This window comes from Carassius gibelio, chromosome B2 (genome assembly GCF_023724105.1).
Source record: "Carassius gibelio isolate Cgi1373 ecotype wild population from Czech Republic chromosome B2, carGib1.2-hapl.c, whole genome shotgun sequence".
Classification (NCBI taxonomy): Eukaryota; Metazoa; Chordata; class Actinopteri; order Cypriniformes; family Cyprinidae; genus Carassius; species Carassius gibelio.
In genome coordinates this window covers 5438465-5459451 of record NC_068397.1, presented here as the reverse complement: position 1 = coordinate 5459451, position 20987 = coordinate 5438465, and the positions used below count along the sequence as shown (strand labels likewise).

The 20987-nt window shown below is 37.1% G+C and overlaps 2 protein-coding genes across 2 annotated transcripts; one reads left to right on the top strand and one right to left on the bottom strand.

Annotated features, from left to right (window-relative positions):
- Positions 1 to 276: 276 nt before the first annotated feature.
- On the bottom strand, positions 277 to 5987 carry otol1a (otolin 1a). The gene is given in 7 exon segments (XM_052549300.1): positions 277 to 553; positions 556 to 660; positions 663 to 1105; positions 1107 to 1224; positions 5356 to 5462; positions 5555 to 5657; positions 5660 to 5987. Coding segments are annotated over 7 exon segments (1389 nt in total). The 3' UTR covers positions 277 to 368.
- Positions 5988 to 8805: 2818 nt separating this feature from the next.
- On the top strand, positions 8806 to 20705 carry ppm1la (protein phosphatase, Mg2+/Mn2+ dependent, 1La). The gene is made up of 4 exons (XM_052549366.1): positions 8806 to 9730; positions 17704 to 17878; positions 17972 to 18133; positions 19490 to 20705. The coding sequence occupies exons 1-4, from the start codon at positions 9332 to 9334 to the stop codon at positions 19837 to 19839; spliced, it is 1086 nt and encodes a 361-aa protein (XP_052405326.1). The 5' UTR covers positions 8806 to 9331; the 3' UTR covers positions 19840 to 20705.
- Positions 20706 to 20987: the final 282 nt, after the last annotated feature.

The window sequence follows — 20987 nt, the reverse complement described above, 5'->3', positions numbered from 1 at the left end:
AACCCTGAAAAACAATAAAAGGGTTTAAATGTTAAAGAAGGTATAATATTATAATTAGCATAACTAACTCTTGCATGTATATAAATTAAATTAATATTGCATAAAATCATTTGTAAAAATCACAGCATGGTTAAGAAAGCCAGGCAGAATTAAATTATTATTATTTTATTGCATAAGCTGCTAGCTATTTTGTATAAAATTTAAAGAGCTACAAAATAGCTGTTACAAATTATCATCTTATAAAAAATTACAGCATAATCCAGCATTGATAGTCCTGTCCATGAAACAGGCAGCATAATAATAAGTGGCTGTGTAGTTACTGTTAGTGGTCTAAAATGGTTCATCCAGAGGTCAGTGATTTCTTGCCATCAGTCCTCGGTGGCATCGGCATAGAGCAGGAATCCAGAGAACATGCTGTCGTCCTCGCTGCTAGAATGAACACTGTTCCAGTCCCGCAGTGTTAACAGCCAGACCTGGTCTCCAGATGACAGAAGCAGCACTGCCATGTTGGAGGCCTGGTCAATGTCCTGGCTGTAAAGGGAGTCGCGAGTTTCTGAATGTCGTTCACCATCACGGCTGCATGTAGGGGGCGATTACGCACTGTTATGTAGTAGGAAAGGACGTAAACTCCCCCATGAGTGTAGTTGAACTTACTGGCATGGGGTCCCATTGAGCCTCCTTGTTGTGAATGACTTTGTCAAACTTGATTGGCAGGCCAGGTGATGGGAGCGATCGACTGGGAAAGAGACCAACGCTGAAGGCTGAGCGCTTCTGAACAGCAGGTTCACCCTTAAAGCCCTTGAATCCCCTAACACCTCGTGCTCCCTTCAGGCCTTGTGTGCCTTTTATCCCTGGTATCCCCCTCTGCCCTGGTGGTCCATGGGGGCCTGGAGGACCAGGCTCTCCCTGCTTACCTTGGTCTCCCCATGAACCCTTGGCTCCACGAAGCCCATCTGTGCTGTTCAGACCTGGCACACCCATGTCTCCTTTTGGCCCTTGAGTCCCTAGCTCCCCCATACTGCCTTTCTGTCCTTTTTCTCCAAATGGACAGTCTCTTCTGTCACCCTTCTCCCCCTTGATGCCATCTGGTCCGGGGGGCCCAGCTGGTCTCCCTCCCTCCCTCGCCTACATCTCCCTTTGTGCTGTTCCAGCCGGGCTGTCCCATGTCCCCAGGGTCTCCTCTCAGCCCGGTTAAACCTTTGTCTCCTTTGAGGACCATTTCATCTGCACACATCAGGTGGAATTTGAAATAGAATAATTTTATAAAGAATTTTGCATTATATCATGATTAAATAGAAAGCAAGGGACAGATAAAAGTTCTAGATTCTCAAAAGCAGTGAAAACATGATATAATAAATGCCAGTAGTTATTTTACCTTTACCTGTGACAGTTCATTTGTAATTCTTATACTTGGATAATGGAGTCAATTCTTATAGCACTGCTTAGTTTTGGTATACCTTGTAAGAAATTCCACATTATTAAAATGTAAAAAAAAATTATCACACTTACTAGGAGTTCAAATATTGAGCTTGATAAGGTCAGTATGAACTAAAGAAATTATTATAACGGCTGCAAAATAACCTGTAAAATATATGTCCATAACAGAGCTGAACAAAGTAAGGGATAGATACAAATTCTATTTTCTCAAAAATGCATATAAAGTATTTTACAAAAAAAAAATCAACATATAAAAACATGGTATATAATAAATACCAGTATAGTTATTCATTCCTATTCTACAGAATTTCAACCCTGTCTAAGTTGAATTGCAATTCTTATTAGATAACGGGGTAAAAAATGGTTATGCTATCAGGGCTTCACAATAACAGTTGTATTATTCTTATGTTCTTTCTTATGTTGAACATAAAAGAATATATTTTGAAGACTGCTGGTAATTAAACAGTTGGTGGTTGCTATTGACTTTCATAGTAGGAAAAAAATACTATGGAAGTCAATGGCAACCACCAACTGTTTGATTACCAGCAGTCTTCAAAATATATTGTATATGTTCAACATAAGAAAGCAACTCACAGATTCAAAATGACATGAGGGTGAGTAAATGATGACAGAATTTTCATTTTGGGGTGAACTATCCCTTTAAAATGGAACATTCTGTTTTGGAAATGTTGTTTGGCTCACAGTGCTCAAAGAAAGATCTCTCCGGATGCATTTTCATTTTGTTCTCATAATTTTAATTAGTATTGTCTACTCTATGATTACACTGTTTATCAAAATAAGTGCTGTCAAACTATTAATCACAGTTAATCGCATCCAAAATAAAAGGTTTTGTTTACATAATATGTGTGTATATACAGTACTGTGTATATTTATTATGCATATATATATATATATATATATATATATATATATATATATATATATATATATATATATATATATATATATATATATACAGTTTTGTTCAAAATAATAGCAGTACAATGTGACTAACCAGAATAATCAAGGTTTTTAGTATATTTTTTATTGCTACGTGGCAAACAAGTTACCAGTAGGTTCAGTAGATTGTCAGAAAACAAACAAGACCCAGCATTCATGATATGCACGCTTTTAAGGCTGTGCAATTGGGCAATTAGTTGAAAGGGGTGTGTTCAAAAAAATAGCAGTGTCTACCTTTGACTGTACAAACTCAAAACTATTTTGTACAAACATTTTTTTTTTCTGGGATTTAGCAATCCTGTGAATCACTAAACTAATATTTAGTTGTACGACCACAGTTTTTTAAAACTGCTTGACATCTGTGTGGCATGGAGTCAACCAACTTGTGGCACCTCTCAGCTGTTATTCCACTCCATGATTCTTTAACAACATTCCACAATTCATTCACATTTATTGGTTTTGCTTCAGAAACAGCATTTTTGATATCACCCCACAAGTTCTCAATTGGATTAAGGTCTGGAGATTGGGCTGGCCACTCCATAACATTCATTTTGTTGGTTTGGAACCAAGACTTTGCCCGTTTACTAGTGTGTTTTGGGTCATTGTCTTGTTGAAACAACCATTTCAAGGACATGTCCTCTTCAGCATAGGGCAACATGACCTCTTCAAGTAATTTAACATATGCAAACTGATCCATGATCCCTGGTATGCGATAAATAGGCCCAACACCATAGTAGGAGAAACATGCCCATATCATGATGCTTGCACCTCCATGCTTCTCTGTCTTCACTGTGTACTGTGGCTTGAATTCAGAGTTTGGGGGTCGTCTCACAAACTGCCTGTGGCCCTTGGACCCAAAAAGAACAATTTTACTCTCATCAGTCCACAAAATGTTCCTCCATTTCTCTTTAGGCCAGTTGATGTGTTCTTTGGCAAATTGTAACCTCTTCTGCACATGCCTTTTTTTTAACAGAGGGACTTTGCGGGGGATTCTTGAAAATAGATTAGCTTCACACAGACGTCTTCTAACTGTCACAGTACTTACAGGTAACTCCACACTGTCTTTGATCATCCTGGAGGTGATCATTGGCTGAGCCTTTGCCATTCTGGTTATTCTTCTATCCATTTTGATGGTTGTCTTCCGTTTTCTTCCACGTCTCTCTGGTTTTGCTCTCCATTTTAAGGCATTGGAGATCATTTTAGCTGAACAGCCTATCATTTTTTGCACCTCTTTATAGGTTTTCCCCTCTCTAATCAACTTTTTAATCAAAGTACGCTGTTCTTCTGAACAATGTCTTGAACGACCCATTTCCTCAGCTTTCAAATGCATGTTCAACAAGTGTTGGCTTCATCCTTAAATAGGGGCCACCTGATTCACACCTGTTTCTTCACAAAATTGATGACCTCAGTGATTGAATGCCACACTGCTATTTTTTTGAACACATCCCTTTCAACTAATTCAACTAATTGCCCAATTGCACAGCCTTAAGAGCGTGCATATCATGAATGCTGGGTCTCATTTGTTTTCTGAGAATCTACTGAACCTACTGGTAACTTGTTTGCCACGTAGCAATAAAAAAAATATACGAAAAACCTTGATTATTCTGGTTAGTCACATTGTACTGCTATTATTTTGAACAATACCGTATATATATATTTCAATTTATATATTTTAATATAATTTATGTATACATAAATATTTTACATGTATAATTGTAACTTATTTCTCCTAAATACATACATGTATGTGTGTGTATTTATAAATACATAATAAATATAAACAGTACACACATATAATGTAAACAAAAACTTTTATTTTGGATGCGATTAATCGTTTGTCAGCACTAATCAAAATTGCTCTCCATCCTTATGAATACACAGAGGTTTACAAGAAAACAAAAACCCTGAACACATAAATAAATGGAGTATTTATTTATTCCAGTGCTGAAGAGCGTGCTCGGGCTAGAAGGAGAAGAATCACAGATTAAGCTTCGCAGACAACCTTTTGTGTAGTACCAAGGAACTAGCATTACCAGTTAAAGACAAATTGTAGGTTTTGCCAACTTGTGTGAGCATGTAGCAGTAAAGGAAAGGGAAAAGTTTAGTCTGTTTGATTTAGGCGTGGTAATAGTTTGTTTTTTTCTTCTTCTTCTTTGGTAGGAGAAACATTGAGAATACACACACAAACTCCATGTTATTATCCTTAACTAAGGTCAAGGTCTTTTCCAATGTTTATTCTTCTTTCAAAACAAGGATATTTGTATACACAATCAACATATGTGGAAGTTGTGAAAGAAAGAAAAAATATGGTCCTTTTGTAAACAGTATTTGTCTAAATTTCTTTCCACTCCTGTATATGGAAGCTTTAGAACTTACATAATATCGTTAAAACACTAAGTTCTTTCTTTTTCTGCGGGTTACATTGATTCACTGACCAACTACTTGCAAAACAATCTCTCCACCAATTTGTTGAAACAGTTTCTGCATTCAGATATTCCTAATATCCTACTACTTCAAAAGTAAAGATTATGAGAAATTAGTATGTCTGAATTTGTTGCATTCATTAAATAGTAGCCTAAAAATACATGGATGACCTAGTAGGAGTTGTGAAAGGCAGTGAAGTGATGCAACAGATGCCATTGGTCACATGACATATGTAGTTTGGCCAGGTTTCATTCAAACTATACAGAACGTACTATTTACCAGTTGCAAAGTTGGTGATTGTGTGAAATGTGATGTCAGACGCAGTCACCAGTTAATTCAGACACGAACAAGTATGTAAATAATGATTTGAGTCATTGAATGGTTCACTTGACCATTTTGTTCAAAAACACGACTTGTGAAAATGGAACGAGAAGGTAATGAGCAATATTGTCAAAAAGTTTAGTTCCTCAACATCAACTTCTTGTTTAACTGTTTTGATCTCATGCTAATGAGAACACAAACACATGACATTACTATAAAGAGCTTTTCCTCCATGAGGTCCCTGAGCACAAGTGAGTCCATCGTGGCCTGGAGGTCCAGGAGGCCCCATCTCCCCATTTTCCCCCGGAATACCTTGCAGGATGCTAAATATAGGGCAAAGTTTAATTAAGCAATTGACTGAGAAACAGTAGCAGTCAACTAGACAACTACAACCTGTCTTCTTACCCAGACACCGTCTTCTCCCACCAGTCCTTGAGGACCTCTCTCTGGTGGACAGCACTCATAAAAGTTGAAAAAGCACTCATTGTAGTCCAATGTGTAGTTCCCTGGGCTGATCCGGGAGGAACCATGGCCTCTGTGTGATAGTCAGCAGAATAAGCATCACTTGAGTAGGTGGTGCTTTCAGTGGGGGAAGAAGAGTAAGCGTCCATAATGGAGTCTGTGACTTCTTCTGTGATGCCACTGGCGGTAGGGCTCACAGTGGTAGTGATCGGATGGGACCCCAAGCGGCCGAGAGGCTGTGGAGGACCCCCTTCATCTCGAGGCAGAGGCTTTTTAGTGGGTTTCAATCATGGCCACTGTGTGGTCTTGGGTAGTGATGCTTGATTCCCTGTTACCGCCAGCAAGGCCATCAGCAGGATGACTGGGTGGACAATACTGGGCATTGTACAAGTACCTGCACACAAACCGCAAAAAAATGCACTGCAGAGGATGCCAAACGGGAGCTGATAAATTAGCCCTGCTGAAAAAAAAAAACATGCTGGTTAGGTATGTTTTGACACTGTGATGCTGGTTTATGCTGGTCCTTTGCCAGCACATTTGACCAGCATAAACCAGCAAACGACCAGCATCCCAGCATCAAAACATACCTAAACTAGCTCTGCATCCAGAAAACTGAATCCAGATCACTAACCTTTAACTACCAGAGTCTCCCTGTCACCCCTCAGTCCAGCCAATGAGAGTGTGTTGTGCTGCATGGGCAGGTGACACACAATTGGCACCGGCCTGTGGATTTGAGACTCGAGGAGAAGCTTAATGAGATGGCTTTAGAAAGTTAACGTATCAGTCCTTCTTACGCTCATGCATCTGTGTTATACCACTTAAAAGGCCAATTAAAGTGCAGATGTTTACGCACAGGAGTATATGCACACTTGTCTGTGTCCTGTTCTGTTATGTCTGTGATTTTTTTTAAGCCCTCATACAAAATTTCAGTAGCAAAAGAGTATGCTACAGAATGTTAAACAAAGGTCAAGGAAGTCATGATTTTCCCAAGGATCAAAGAGATTCAGAGACTTCTGGGGGATTTTTGAACGGTCTCAGCTGAGAAAACACTAACACTTGGAGGGCGAATGGTCGTGTATCCTAAATGCCTTAAAACCCTTCCATCAGACACACAGTCTACTTCCTAACAGTATAAATGAACAAAATTTGAACGAAGCATCCTGGGGTCCAAACTGCCTTCTGCTGAAATGTGGTCTGAATTCTATGTAACTGGTCCATTTGGCCGAAGCTCAAAGGGAAGTTAAATAATCAAAGTAAATCAGATGTTGGCCCATGAAACAAAGTCATGGCTGTCTTTCTGCAGTCCTCCTTAAGGAAATCCAGCACTAGTGACTTTTATATCTCAGGGGGTTACTGACCGGAGTAACCCCAGAGATGAGATGTTCATCTCGTACCTCACGCTGTGATAGGACGTCTCCCAGTGGTGCAATGACATCATTCAAGGATAAAGCTTTTAAATTACACCTCTGGTGTTGGTCAGATCAGTAGTTTGTGATTAAAGCACGATTTTGTTCAGACCAATGTTATGGCATTTTAAATTGACCTTACATCTTCAACAACTTCCATATACATTAACTTTTACATTATCTGGAGAAACTTGCTGCCGCCACAATACTATGGTGTCACTATAGTGTATAATATCACCTTCAGTGTAAGTCTATTTGACTCCTGTTTTATTGTTGGAGCTTGTGGTGTACCTGTAGAAAAAAAAAAGCATAAAATGAGGCAACCCCTGCTTATCACGGTTTCAAAGTCAAAATATTTCAAAAGATTAGTTCATGTTGTAAAAATGTATTGTGGTGTGAACTCGCTAAAAACATGGATAATAAAAATTATAATGATCAAAATAATTATTATTGAAGTAGCCTATTTTTAAAGCAGCCATATGTTTTAGCTGGAGTTACCCTCTCTACTTACAGCGACCATTAAACTCGTCTAGCACTGTGTCTGTGGACACAAGGGCACCACTGAGAGATGAGAGGTGTGAGGGGAGGCTGTGGGCTGTTATCTGAGCCTGTATAGCCACACTCTCGCTGCCGCTACACAGGCCATATGCATTAGCTTCACCAGGCTCGAATGCCCTGTGCTAAAAATGACATGCCCTTGTTGCCAGGTAGGCAAAATGGAAACCATTAGTCAAACTGAAAGATCCATTTCTCCACACCTCACTAAGCTTCCAGTAATGGAGCACCACAAAAATAAATCCCATTAGACTTCTATGATGAAAATGAAATCAATAAGATGTGCATCCATTATTCAGGCTCTGGAAGGCTAACCGTATGGTAAGCATTTTTCTGCATCATGGTTTTGCGTCAGTATATGCGTTCCTGGCGGGGTGTTTACTTCTGGCATCCCTGGATCCTTCACTTGACAAGCCTGTGCAGAGTCATGTCAGGACACGAAGTAAAATAACTGGTTTAAAATCGTTAAGGGTTTTCTTCAGTGTGTTGCATTTTACAAGAGCCAAGAGGTTTTCAGCATAATCTTTCATCAACAAATGTGCAGTTTTAAATGGGTGGTTGGCATATATTTTTACAATGTAAACCCTTCCATATGAAATCATATTCAAAACATATCTTTTTTTTCTTTTTTATGGAACAGTTTATTAAGCCAAAGACAAAATATGAAAGAACAACTGTCTTTTATGTTTTATGATTTCTGTATAAAAAATAGATCATGTTGGTCTTACAGTGTGGCAAACTACTACAATAATTAGGAAGAAAATGGTTTTAAACTGCTTTTAGTTGAACTAGAATGCTATGGATAGCTGTATGCATGACATTCTACATAAACCACCTAAATATTCTTGCAAAATGTTTTTCTTTTGCTCTGGTTTTGGATTGGTTACTTTGAAATGTAATTTCACCATACATGTAGCCTATATTTAGCTTAACATAACAGACAATGGACAGTCATAATAAATAAATAAAATATTATTATAATAATATATATTTAAACCAGTGAAATGTATAAATGAAAGGAATATTAGGTAAACTATTTGCTATTAATCAGACAATGAGAAGACAAAAAAAATCTACTTAATGTTCTAAAATCCTGAAATTGATTTACCTACTAACTAATGACTGATATTATGCATATAAAATGTGCATAATATTCCCACAATTAAATCCCACAATTCTGTGGCAAGTGTCAACAGCGTGGCGCTCTGTTTTTCTTGTGAGGACAGCTGCGCGTGACGTCACGGCCTCTCAGATTCATCGATTGGTACGTCACGCTGCGGCATCGGCGGTACAAAAAAAATCTGTTTGCTGAAATGTAGTCTGACGTAGGTTTCTCAAGCTAACAGACCGATATGTTATTTCTTTAGTGTGTCTGTAGTGTCTATTTTCCGCGGTCCACCAGGCGCTGCAGTCAGTCACGCAGAGGACGCCAGGCAGCGGCGGCGTTAAAACTCTCCGTGACGCGCGCGCGAGCGAGCGAGTGAGTAAATAACAGCCCGCTTTGAGCAGAGACTCGTCGAAAGCGCGAGCGCAGATGGCTGTATAGGAGAGAATGGGTTCGCTGTCGTTGGGGGTAATGGGATCTGTGCGGTTATATGCAGCGCGTCGGTAGGCGCTAGAGCCAGACTGCAGCTGAAAGCACCGGGAACTCTGTCCGTTCTGCGGCTCATAACATAACCACCGGCTATTCGAGAGTTCAGGGGGTGATCAGACACGTCGGGCTAATGAAGTAATTTGAAGCCCATACTTCAGTCCCCGAGCGTGTGATGATAGGAGACACAATGACGCTTTTGTCTCTTTTGGGTCGCATCATGCGTTATTTCTTGCTCAGGCCAGAGACCTTGTTTCTGTTATGTATAAGCTTGGCCCTTTGGAGTTACTTCTTCCACACGGACGAGGTGAAAACCATCGTCAAGTCCAGCCGGGATGCCGTGAAGATGGTGAAGGGGAAAGTGGCGGAGATGATGATGAACGACAGACTCGGCGGTCTGGACGTGCTGGACGCGGAGTTCTCCAAGACCTGGGAGTTCAAGAACAACAATGTCGCGGTGTACTCGATCCAGGGCCGCAGAGACCACATGGAGGACCGCTTCGAGGTGCTTACCGACCTGGTGAACAGGAGCCACCCTTCAATCTTTGCCATTTTTGACGGCCACGGCGGGGAGGTAAGACGTGTGGGTGCTGATGAGAGTCGGGCGGGTTCAGTTCAGCGCTTAGCTAGTTTACTGTTAAAGGTGGAATTCTAAAAAGAACGCTGTAAGTCGGTTTCCTAAGTAACCAAACATTAATGGAACGCTCTGCGTTAACTGGGACGACCTTCAAATGAGCAGTTCATGCAAAAATGTGTTTACTCTGTTTCAAACCTGTGTTCCACACTAATTTCTCTGGAACATGAAATGGAAAATTATAGAGTAAATCATGGACATTCATTTAGGTACTGAATGCAGATTGGGACTGGAGGTGTAAAGCTTAAAAAAGTAAAAAAACAAACCACTGTAAAAAGTATCATAAAGGTGGCGCTGAACAGGTGCCGCTGTAGCAGTATGAAAGTGTGAACGTTTTTACATTTAAAGGAATAGTCACAAAACTATTTTCTTTCCAGCCTCTAATCTTTTTTTCTTTTACGTCTGGTGTAATTTTACTCCATACAAAGAGTGAATAGTCTTTTGTGTTGGATGGGGAAAAAAGAAGGTCATACAGATTTGGAACAACAGCAGTCTGTGTAAATAATGGGTGAACTGTCCCTTTAAGACAACATTTTCAAGTTTCTATACAAACAAATACCAAGTCATTAAGGTAAATTCGTGGTAATTATAGGTAAAACTAATAGGCTACTAAAAGTAAAAAATATATATACTGTGTGTATGTGTGTGTATATATATATATATATATATATATATATATATATATATATATATATATATATATATATATATATACCTACAGAAAAAGGTATTTAGATAAAATTAAAAAACAACAACAACAAAAAAAGAATATATATATATATATATATATATATATATATATATATATATATATATATAATTTCCTTTAAAATAAAAAAAAACGTCTTTTTTCAGCTAAATGCCAGGCTTCTTGCTTTAATTTAGTTTAAGTGAAACAGAAATGCTAAAAACTACATAGATACGTTTTGTTTTTTTTAACATGCACATGTGTGTTTAATTGCAAGAAACTGAAATCCAAATTTTTAAGAACAACTATAATAATGTCTCAGTGACACTAAAATATTATTTGAGATTATCAGACCAGTTGGTTAATTAACATGGGTTGTCCTTCTGGATTATGTTCATACCAGGGGCCTGTTTCATAAAACAGGTTTACCAAATAAACCAGGCTTATTTCAGTTAGTCTGACTTATTTTGAACCAAATCAACTGACAATATGTCAGACAAACTGAGGTAAGCCTGGCTCATTTGCAAAACTAGTTTTATGAAACAGGCCTTGAAGATATTTTCTGTTTATTTGTAATTTGAGTAAATATTGTGAGTATATATATATATATACTCTCTGACTGAATGCACCAGACAAGTGATCGGCTGCATCAGAGTAATAGAGTCCTCATATAACCATTACAAAGGCAGTTTGTCAGAATCTCTCAGATTCTACATTGTGATGCACGAAAAACAACTTTCAAGTCATATATATATATATATATATATATATATATATATATATATATATATATATATATAGAAAAAAACAAAAAAAAACAACAACAACAAAAAAGATTATATATATATATATATATATATATATATATATATATATATATATATATATATATATATATATATATATATATATATAATCGTTTTTGTTGTTGTTGTTGTTGTTTTTTTTTTTTTTTTTTTAAATACCCTTTTCTGTAGGTCCTTTAGCCACACTTCTTCCTCAGTATCACACCATTGGTTGACAACATTTTAGGATTGATATCCCTTAAATATATATACACGTGTATGTATGTGTGTATATATATATATATATATATATATATATATATATATATATATATATATATATATATATATATGTATATATATATATGTATATATATGTATATATATATATGTATATATATGTATATATATATATGTATATATATGTATATATATATATGTATATATATGTATATATATATATGTATATATATGTATATATATATATGTATATATATATATATATATATATATATATGACTTGAAAGTTGTTTTTCGTGCATTACAATGTAGAATCTGAGAGATTCTGACAAACTGCCTTTGTAATGGTTATATGAGGACTCTATTACTCTGATGCAGCCGATCACTTGTCTGGTGCATTCAGTCAGAGCCCCTTCCCCAGACATCTGCTCCGACCCGTCCAGTTTCCAGCCTGTATGGAGCACAGACAGATGTTCATTTGATCTTCTTCACTGTGCAGAAAAGCAGATGAATGCTGGATGGTTTAATGTGTGAATGCCTTCAGAGATGCTCTTAATGAATGAAATTAACAGCTCACAAGGTCTAAGGAGATCTACTTAAAATATCTCCGACAGGAAGCCCTTTGAATTTGGACTTTACAGATCAGCTGTTTTCCTCAGCGTTCTCAGCTGTTTCTGGCTCTCATGATCTTATATGGAATTCCTAAACTCTATTTATAGAGCTATTTGTTTATACAAGTGTCCCGAGGCCCTCCTGCTGTATATTCAAATCAGCCAACCTTCGGCCCCAGTAAAAGATCTCTTCATCTACTCTATCTCATCCCATAAATGTTTGCTGACCCAGACGTCCTGACATTGAGTCTTATCTGTATGTACACTTGTTAAATTGATATCCGAACTGACTGAAATTGTGAAATGGAAAGGCTGTAATAGTTATGGCTTAAACTAAACTGTTAATGTTGGATTACTACTGAATACATAGAGCTGGGTGAGGTGATATACTTCAAATTCGTTATCTCAATATTTTTCCAAATGTTCATATTTTTGTCTTTTGATCTGGAATATTTAAAAAGCTGATATTCTTCTGCCCCAATTAAAAAACAAAGAAACAAACAGAATGTTTAGTGCAGAATACACAAAGTTAAACAAATGTAGAACCAGTGAGGACGACTTTTTCTGAAATGAACACGTGTGTGGAACCGTATGAACCGCTTCTTGAGAGCAGCGTAATTCACATACTTCATTTATCACTGTGCAGCTGGGGTGAATTATGCAAGTGTTTCACAAGTTTTGAGCTAAGAACACAAGTCTGTCAACTCTTTTTCTAGTTGAGCAGATGCTCTGTTCCCAGTGACACTAAAAACTCTTTCAGATGAGGAACTAGTCTTGAGAGTGAAATTGCATATCGGTTCCATCTTTGGCACATTAATCTTAATTGTCATGATTCATGATATTCTGTTATTTGATAAAGATTATTCAATTTTTGTGATAATATCTGTAATATTTGATTTATTAACTGAGCAGTTAACACAGATTTTAGCCTGTTGTAGCTTCCAGTTAGATTTTTTTGGTCAATGAACTCCAGTTTTGTTAGTTTTTATTGATTTTTTTTTTAGCATTGTTCTGGTGTTGATTTATCACAGCTGTGTCAGGCTGTACTTGTTTTCTTGGGCGACAGATGTCTGATTGAAACACCTCAGCTGTAGACAGAATCGAGTGATGATGATGATGACAACAGCTAATGGTCAGCTAGCCAACAATCAATCATATTGTGGTTTACATTTGCATGCAATCAACATGTAATGCAAATGTAAGTTTGCAATGCAAATGTAAGTTCAGATTTAATGTGTCAAAAGTAAAAACTAGGTCTGGAGTTTGATCCAGGGGGTCTGTTAAAAATATCCTGTTAAGCAGACAGCCTTGTGTTTCATCATCTTTTGCCCTGTGGTGTCTGCTAATGAAGAGAGCTCCCGCTAACAATCACTAGCACAGTTGGCCTAATCAACGCTTGTCTTACGCATCCGTTGCTCTTCCTCTATTCCCCGGCGGTCTGGTTTTCTCCTTATTGTAATCTTGAATTAGGCCTGGTAAATTGAGCTTGTAATTAGCGATGCTGGCACGAAAGTGTGAGTGTGGTGACCTTATGTACGAATGAATATGTATTCTTTCTTATTTAAATGGGGGGTGAAATGCTCGTTTTCACTCAATATCCTGTTAATCTTGAGTACCTATAGAGTAGTACTGCATCCTTCATAACTCCAAAAAGTCTTTAGTTTTATTATATTCATAAGAGAAAGATAGTCTGTACCGATTTTTCCCGGAAAAACACGAGCGCCTAGAGGCGTGACGTGTGGGCGGAGCTAAAGAATCACGAGCGCCAGTAGGCTTTTGAGTTGAGAACATGTGGAAGCTGTGACACAGATCCATTTAACAAGAGCAGCATCAGCAACGACGTCACTATGTGGTATGTACTGAAACTGTATATATTTGCTTAGCGGTTTTGGAAAATGACTAAGTTCCACTTTATGTCGTCTTTTTTTTTAAGCTGTACATGTGGAAAGTGCAGTTTGATGCCAACATCGCATGTTGTTTACTTGATGTGCTTACGCGCTGATAGCTAAGTTAACAACACAGAGATATTTGAAGCAGTTTTACTCACCGCATGTGGTTCCAACACATGATCGTGACCCTTTTCCGTTGGGACTGCATTATCCTTAAGAAATAAACGATGTGCAATCCGAAATGCAGGGAACAAACAAAAACACTTGCACAACTCCGTTGATGCTCTGTAAAAATAAACTCCATCCACTGGTCCCTTAATGCTGTTTCTCTTTTGGTAATCTGTGCAGGGTTGTCTTGCCCTGGCAACCAAAAACACACTTCTTTTATGACTTTTCGCGATGCTCTCGCTCTGATCAGGCTGTGCTCAGCCTCTCAGTGCTCCGCTATATGGGAGCGCACGCTCTTCCGGCAGAAGTGCCTCAGGACCCATATAAGGAAATTCCGCTCCATCTAACGTCACACAGGGCCATACTCGAAAAAAACTTTCCGAAACTTGTGACAAACCGGAATAGGTTTTTTTGGAACAAAAATACTCCTTCAAACGTACAACTTAATTTTTGAAACTTTGTCCATGTTTAGCATGGGAATCCAACTCTTTAACAGTGTAAAAAACTCAGTATGCATGAAATAGCATTTCACCCCCCCCTTTAAATCTGATTCTAGATGCTCTGAATTGGTGAATCCCATCAAAACATTAACAGGTCACACACACAGTTTGTGTGTGTGTTTGAAAAAAGTATCTTACGCTCACTACGGCTGTATTTATTTGAACAGAAATCAGTAATATATATTGTGAAATATTATTACTATTTAAAAGAACAGATTTTTATTTTAATATTTTTTAATGTGTAATTTATTTCTGTGATGCAAAGTCTAATTTTCAGCATCAATACTGCAGTCGTCAGTGTAAAATGATCCGTTAGAAATTATTGATATGCTGATTTACTGATTCCCTATTATTATTACTTAAAACTGTACTATTTATTTGCAATGTTTTTATAATATTATAAATTGTATATTTGAACAATATAATTCACATCCTTGCTGAATAAAAGTATAAATTCTTAAAAAATTAAAATCAATACTGATCCTAAATTTATGGACTGTAATATATTTTGTTAATGTATTTTTTGTACATTTATATAAAAAACAAAAAAAAACAAAGAAAGTGTTGCATTGACCTTCTGATAAGTAAATGTAATGGCAACACAGCAATGCCTTTTTTCTTTCTTTCATTGTGGTAATGAGAATTAGGGATGAAAATGTTCTGAATAGTCATTCAAATGATGCCACAATGCAAAAATAAACTCCTAATGGTCTGATAGGAACACACATGGACAGGAATACAGAGATTTGTTTGAACACAGGTGCTCCGCCGCAGTAATAAAGCCCTCATTGTGCTGGTGTGTGAATGAAGTCAGATGGACGTGTGCCGCGTGACTGTAGTGTGTTTGCCCCACGGTCTTTGTTCCTGAGACACAGCGATCAACATACTTTAAATAATTCAGCATTGTGCTATTGTCAGGCGTCACGACTGATGACTAATTGTTATTGGCTAATATTAGCAGTGTTGAGAAAGCTTCTTTAACCTTTTCAAATGGTAACTAACTACATTCAAATTAAGTGGACACAATGTTCTTAGATAATTAAGAGTTTATCCTTATAGTCACAGAATTCAGCAATCCCCTATGTCTGATCTAAGCTTTGAAACGCTCGACTGTGTGTGTGTGCTATTTACGGTTTTAAAATCACTGCCGTGTGTGAAGTGACCCTGAGCTAGATCTGCTTATTCTGTAAGTGTTCTGCATGAGCGATGCTTCTGCGTAAATAATGCATCGGCTTCATCAGGAGGCTCCGCCGTGTCTTTTCTGAAGAGCATGCTGCCCGGGAAGTGGCTTTGAAAGAGACTGCAGCGTTCTCTTGGCAGACAGGTATTATGTTTGCTTCTCTGGTTTCATCATTGTATTTATAGCGTGGCATTGCTGAGTCACTGGCAAAGGCTTAATGTTGAAAATGCAGAAGGCTGTAGTGTAAGCTGCTGAATGGAATCCAGAGCATCCTGACTGGTGATGGGGAAACAGTTGGCAATGGTCAATGAAATGGCGCTCTTTGACTCGCTGTGTTTTGGTGATCTGGCAGTGTTTGGAAAGGGCACTCGCTCACTAGAGACTTTCTGTCCCTTCATCTGTATTCTGCTGCAAACTCCATCTGGCTTGAGCTCTTAGGCCTCCTTTAAAGGGACACTTCACCCAAAAATGAACGTTCTGTGATCAGTTACTCGCCCTCGTGTCACTCCATTCCTGTGTGACTTGATTATTTCTGCTGAACACAAAATAAGATAAACGGATATATGATATTATAACTGTCATATTCTATTGATATGTTCTGCAGAAAAAAGAAAAACCGGTTTGGATCAACATGAAGGTGAAAAAATGATGACAGATTTCATTTTTGGGTCAACCAACAGAGTTATAAACCTAATTGAGTGAACCCTTTATTAGTAAAGGAATTAGATTTTGCATTAAGAAAATGAAGTGATATGATAGATTTTCCTCTAATTCTCATTTTCAGAATCCAGGAGTCCTATTATCATTACTGTAATGAGAAAGAAATGTACATGTGATGTATAGAGTGTAATTTGTAGTATTTGTTGTGCTGCCATATAAAATCACTCTATTGCAGAAATGCGTTACTGAGAATCTAATGGGAATCATCATTAAGAACAAATGAAAATATTTCATATTCATATATTTCAATTTCAAATATATCAAAACAACAAAACATTAATTAAGCTTTAATAGATTTTTTGTGCATTAGAATGTGTTACCACTACAAAATAATGACTCATACATTTTTACCATGACTTAAGAAAAATTGTCAGTGTAACAATACTTCATATACCAATAAATATTATCAGTAATATTTATAACCAGAATCATTAGATGACAGTAAAAGACATTTAAGGGACCACAGTTCTGCCACAAAATACTAATTAATTGTAATTTTATTTACCAATCTTTGACACTATCCTTCAAACCACTTGCTTATAGCCATTTTATCAGTTTTAAATTAAACTTATTCTTTTCATCAATATAAGGTAGACACTTTTTGTATTTTAAATGTTTTTTTTTAAATCACTTGTGAATTTAATTTGATGTGGTCATCAATTTTGTATATGTATTTATTCATTTATTCAATTCAATTCAATTCAAGTTTATTTGTATAGCACTTTTTACAATACAAATTTATTTATTGCTTTCAGTTGAATTGTAATTTGAAAGGAATTCCACTGATAAAAAGACAGTTTTTTTTTTTTTAATGCATGACACTAAATTGTAATTTTAATATTGACCAAAATAATCATGATTATGATTTTTGCCATAATCAAGCAACCCTAATTATGGTAATGCCAATAAGTGCTTAATTGTCATGAAATCTTTAAATACAATTTAAATAAATGTATTTCTTTTGACATGTTTTCGCTTATCTGTATTTCCCCGTCATAAAGGTTATCCACATTATTAACCCTTTTTCACTTTTTCAGTTATCAGTAGAATTCCGAATGAACGTCATGAATATGAATGGTAAATGCTGCTGAAGTGTGACAGGAACAGTGAGCTCCTCCTTGTTTTCTCTCAGGCCGCCGCTGATTATGTGAAGGCCCACCTGCCCGAGGCTCTGAAGCAGCAGCTGCAGGCCTATGAGCGGGAAAAGAAAGACAGTCCTCTCTCCTATCCAGCCATCCTAGAGCAGCGCATTCTAGCTGTGGACCGGGACATGGTGGAGAAGTTCTCTGCCAGCCATGATGAAGCAGGTGAGCAGGGACGAGAGTCTCTCTCTGTGATTTCGGTTGATTTAGCTGACACTGGAAACGGTAAACAATGCTGAACCCTTCTTTTGTCTTCAGGAACAACATGTTTGATAGCCCTGTTGTCAGACCGTGAACTGACTGTGGCAAATGTCGGAGACTCTCGCGGCGTTCTCTGCGACAAGGACGGCAACGCTGTGGCCTTGTCACATGATCACAAGCCTTACCAGCTGAAAGAGCGCAAGAGGATCAAGAGAGCAGGTGAGGTGCTATAGCCATAAAACATAAGTGCTTAATTGATTCGAATTTAGGCCATTTTCTTAGGGATATATAGTAAATGTGGCAGAGCATTGCATTAACAGCGCAAAAGGTTTTGGGTTTGATTCCCAGGGAACACGTTAGCTAAAAAATGTTAGCCTGAATTTACTATAAGTCGCTTTGGATAAAAGTGTCTGCTAAATGCATACATTTTAATTTAATTTAATTTAATGATATACAGTAGGTGGGGTAGTCATTTAAATATGAATCACGATTCTGTCTTCTACCGATTTGATTCGATTTATGAATTATGAAATAAGCTTGCTATCGTATTCATAACAAACAGAAAATAGGCTTAAATTGTGCATATTTATTGGCACACGTCTCCTATATTCACGTACTTTTTACACACGAGAAGTGCTTGATGCTGATGAATGAACATTCATTTGATTCAATACGGCTTGATACTCGCATAAATTGATCAGGTTTTAAAAATGCAGAAGACACATGCCTTTACAATTTCATTGTAATTTGATTCAAATAAAATTCAATGTTTAGAATCGAATCTAAAATCAAATCTATGCATATATTGAATAGAAATTTGATTCAAAATCGAGAATCGACTTTTGACCCTAGAATCGTTTTGAATCACAACAATATTATTAATACTACAGTAATATCTCTTTATTGGTGTATTTCATTTTTGTAATTTAATACAATTAAAAAATATTATTACTATTATTATTATTATTGTTGTTGTTTTATCAAAACCAATACATTTCAAAATTTGTAAACCTCAGCATTATTTTTGCATTCATGCCACCTCTGATCAGTCTGAATAAATACACTCAAGTGCCTCTTAAGAAGCAGCTTCTGAAAAAAAATGTTGTTCTCATTGTAGCCTTATAGGTTTATGTACAATAAATTGAATGTTAAATCAACATATTTCTTTCTTTCTTAGTAATGTCAATTCAGTCATTTTCTCAATATTAACACAATGAGTTTAAATGATCTTTTATTAGGGTAATGTCTATTAGGGTAATTCAATCAATTAATTGATACATTGTGTAGTTAATTATATTAAAACTCTTCTCAGCCCTAGTATAAGTTTAGCTATTTATTTTTTTAAATGCACATTTACATCCCTTAAAATGGGGAAATCAATACAAAAAAAAAAAAAAGTATTTTAATGTGACAGAAAGAAACTCGGCCTAACACTTTAGCCTCCTCCTTAACTGCTGGTAAGTAAATGTAGATTATGAAACTTTGTTGTTGTAGGACTGCACTTGTGATGAGTTTCTGGCTTCGCTGTGACTGTACTGTGTGAATCTAACACATCTGTGTGATCTCATCCATCAGGTGGCTTCATCAGTTTCAACGGCTCGTGGCGTGTGCAGGGCATCCTGGCCATGTCACGCTCACTCGGTGACTACCCTCTCAAGAACTTGAACGTGGTCATCCCAGACCCAGATATCTTGACCTTTGACCTGGACAAGCTCCAGCCGGAGTTCATGATCCTAGCCTCCGATGGTCTGTGGGACGCGTTCAGCAACGAAGAGGCCGTGCGTTTCGTGAGGGAACGCTTGGATGAGCCGCACTTCGGCGCCAAGAGCATTGTGCTGCAGTCTTTCTACCGCGGCTGTCCCGACAACATCACTGTCATGGTGGTGAAGTTCAAGAGCAGCTCTGGGAGCAAAACTGGAGAGTAGTGGGACTCAACCAATAAACAGCCTCCAATGTCTTTCCATTAATGCATAGTGCCAGAGGCTAGAGGGTGTAATAAAAGAAGCAAACTTTTTTTTTTCTCACAGTTACAATAAACTGTACAGATACACATGTGCATGTGCAAACACGTGCATTCCCAGATTTTTTAATTTTTTTAATTTGGTGTCTGCCAAATGTACACTTTCTGGAAATGTATTCTGTAATTACTCCTTTTTAAATTAATTTCTCTGTAAAGATTGTGTATCCTGGCCTTCCTTAATCAGAGCAATATTATTTGTGAAACAGCAACTGGCATAAATGGTAAGGACGTTTATTGCCTTCAAGATGCACTCGTTGTGTTTTGTTCAGGAGACATGCATAAATATCATAACTTTAGTATTTTTAGTTTGTTTCTTTTTCTTGTATTTGTGAATAAAGGAGCTGATGAAACTGTATTCAGCTCTTGAATTTGGATGTGCATGATCCATTCATATCAGTTCAGAGCATTAATGCCGCTCATCAGTTTAAATGAGGGTGGAATAATGTTGTGTTAGATTAAGAATGTTACACTTTCATTCAATTTCATAATAGGTCTATGTCCCATTCATTCTCAGCGATTCTAGTCATCCCTGCTCATTTATGTCACTGTTTTTATGGTTATATGAATACAGAAGTGGCCGGATTGAAGGTAGGATGTAATGTTATTTGTCAAGACTGTTGAAGTAATACAGACAACTGTCCCTCAACTCTTCTCCTAGTTTACTGATCAAATTGGCACCAACCCCGATCTACACAAAGTTCAATTTCTTGCACTGAGTGAAATGTATGTGGGTGAATGAAGCGATAAATAAACCTAACAATTCAAAGCTGATATTATTTGTCTTTGCTCTCTCTCTCTTTCTCTGATTAAAGTTTTGTATGCTCAGTATGAATTTTTTTTTTTTTTTTTTTTTTTTATATAATATTTGGCAGAGACGCATTTAATTGATCAAAAGTGACAGCAGATCAAATCATAAAATGATTTCTGAAGCATCATGTGACAGAAGACTGGAGTAATAATGCTGAACATTCAGCTTTACATAGAAGTAATTTATATATAAATTTATTAAAAAGGTGTTCCTGTTGCTCAGTGGTAGAGCACTGTGTTAGCAGT

Coding starts and splice junctions, on each gene's coding strand:
- ppm1la (XM_052549366.1), top strand. CDS start 9,332: ATGATAGGAGACACAATGACGCTTTTGTCTCTTTTGGGTCGCATCATG. Junction 9,731..17,703: donor TTGACGGCCACGGCGGGGAG/GTAAGACGTGTG, acceptor GTTTTCTCTCAG/GCCGCCGCTGATTATGTGAA. Junction 18,134..19,489: donor CAAGAGGATCAAGAGAGCAG/GTGAGGTGCTAT, acceptor CTCATCCATCAG/GTGGCTTCATCAGTTTCAAC.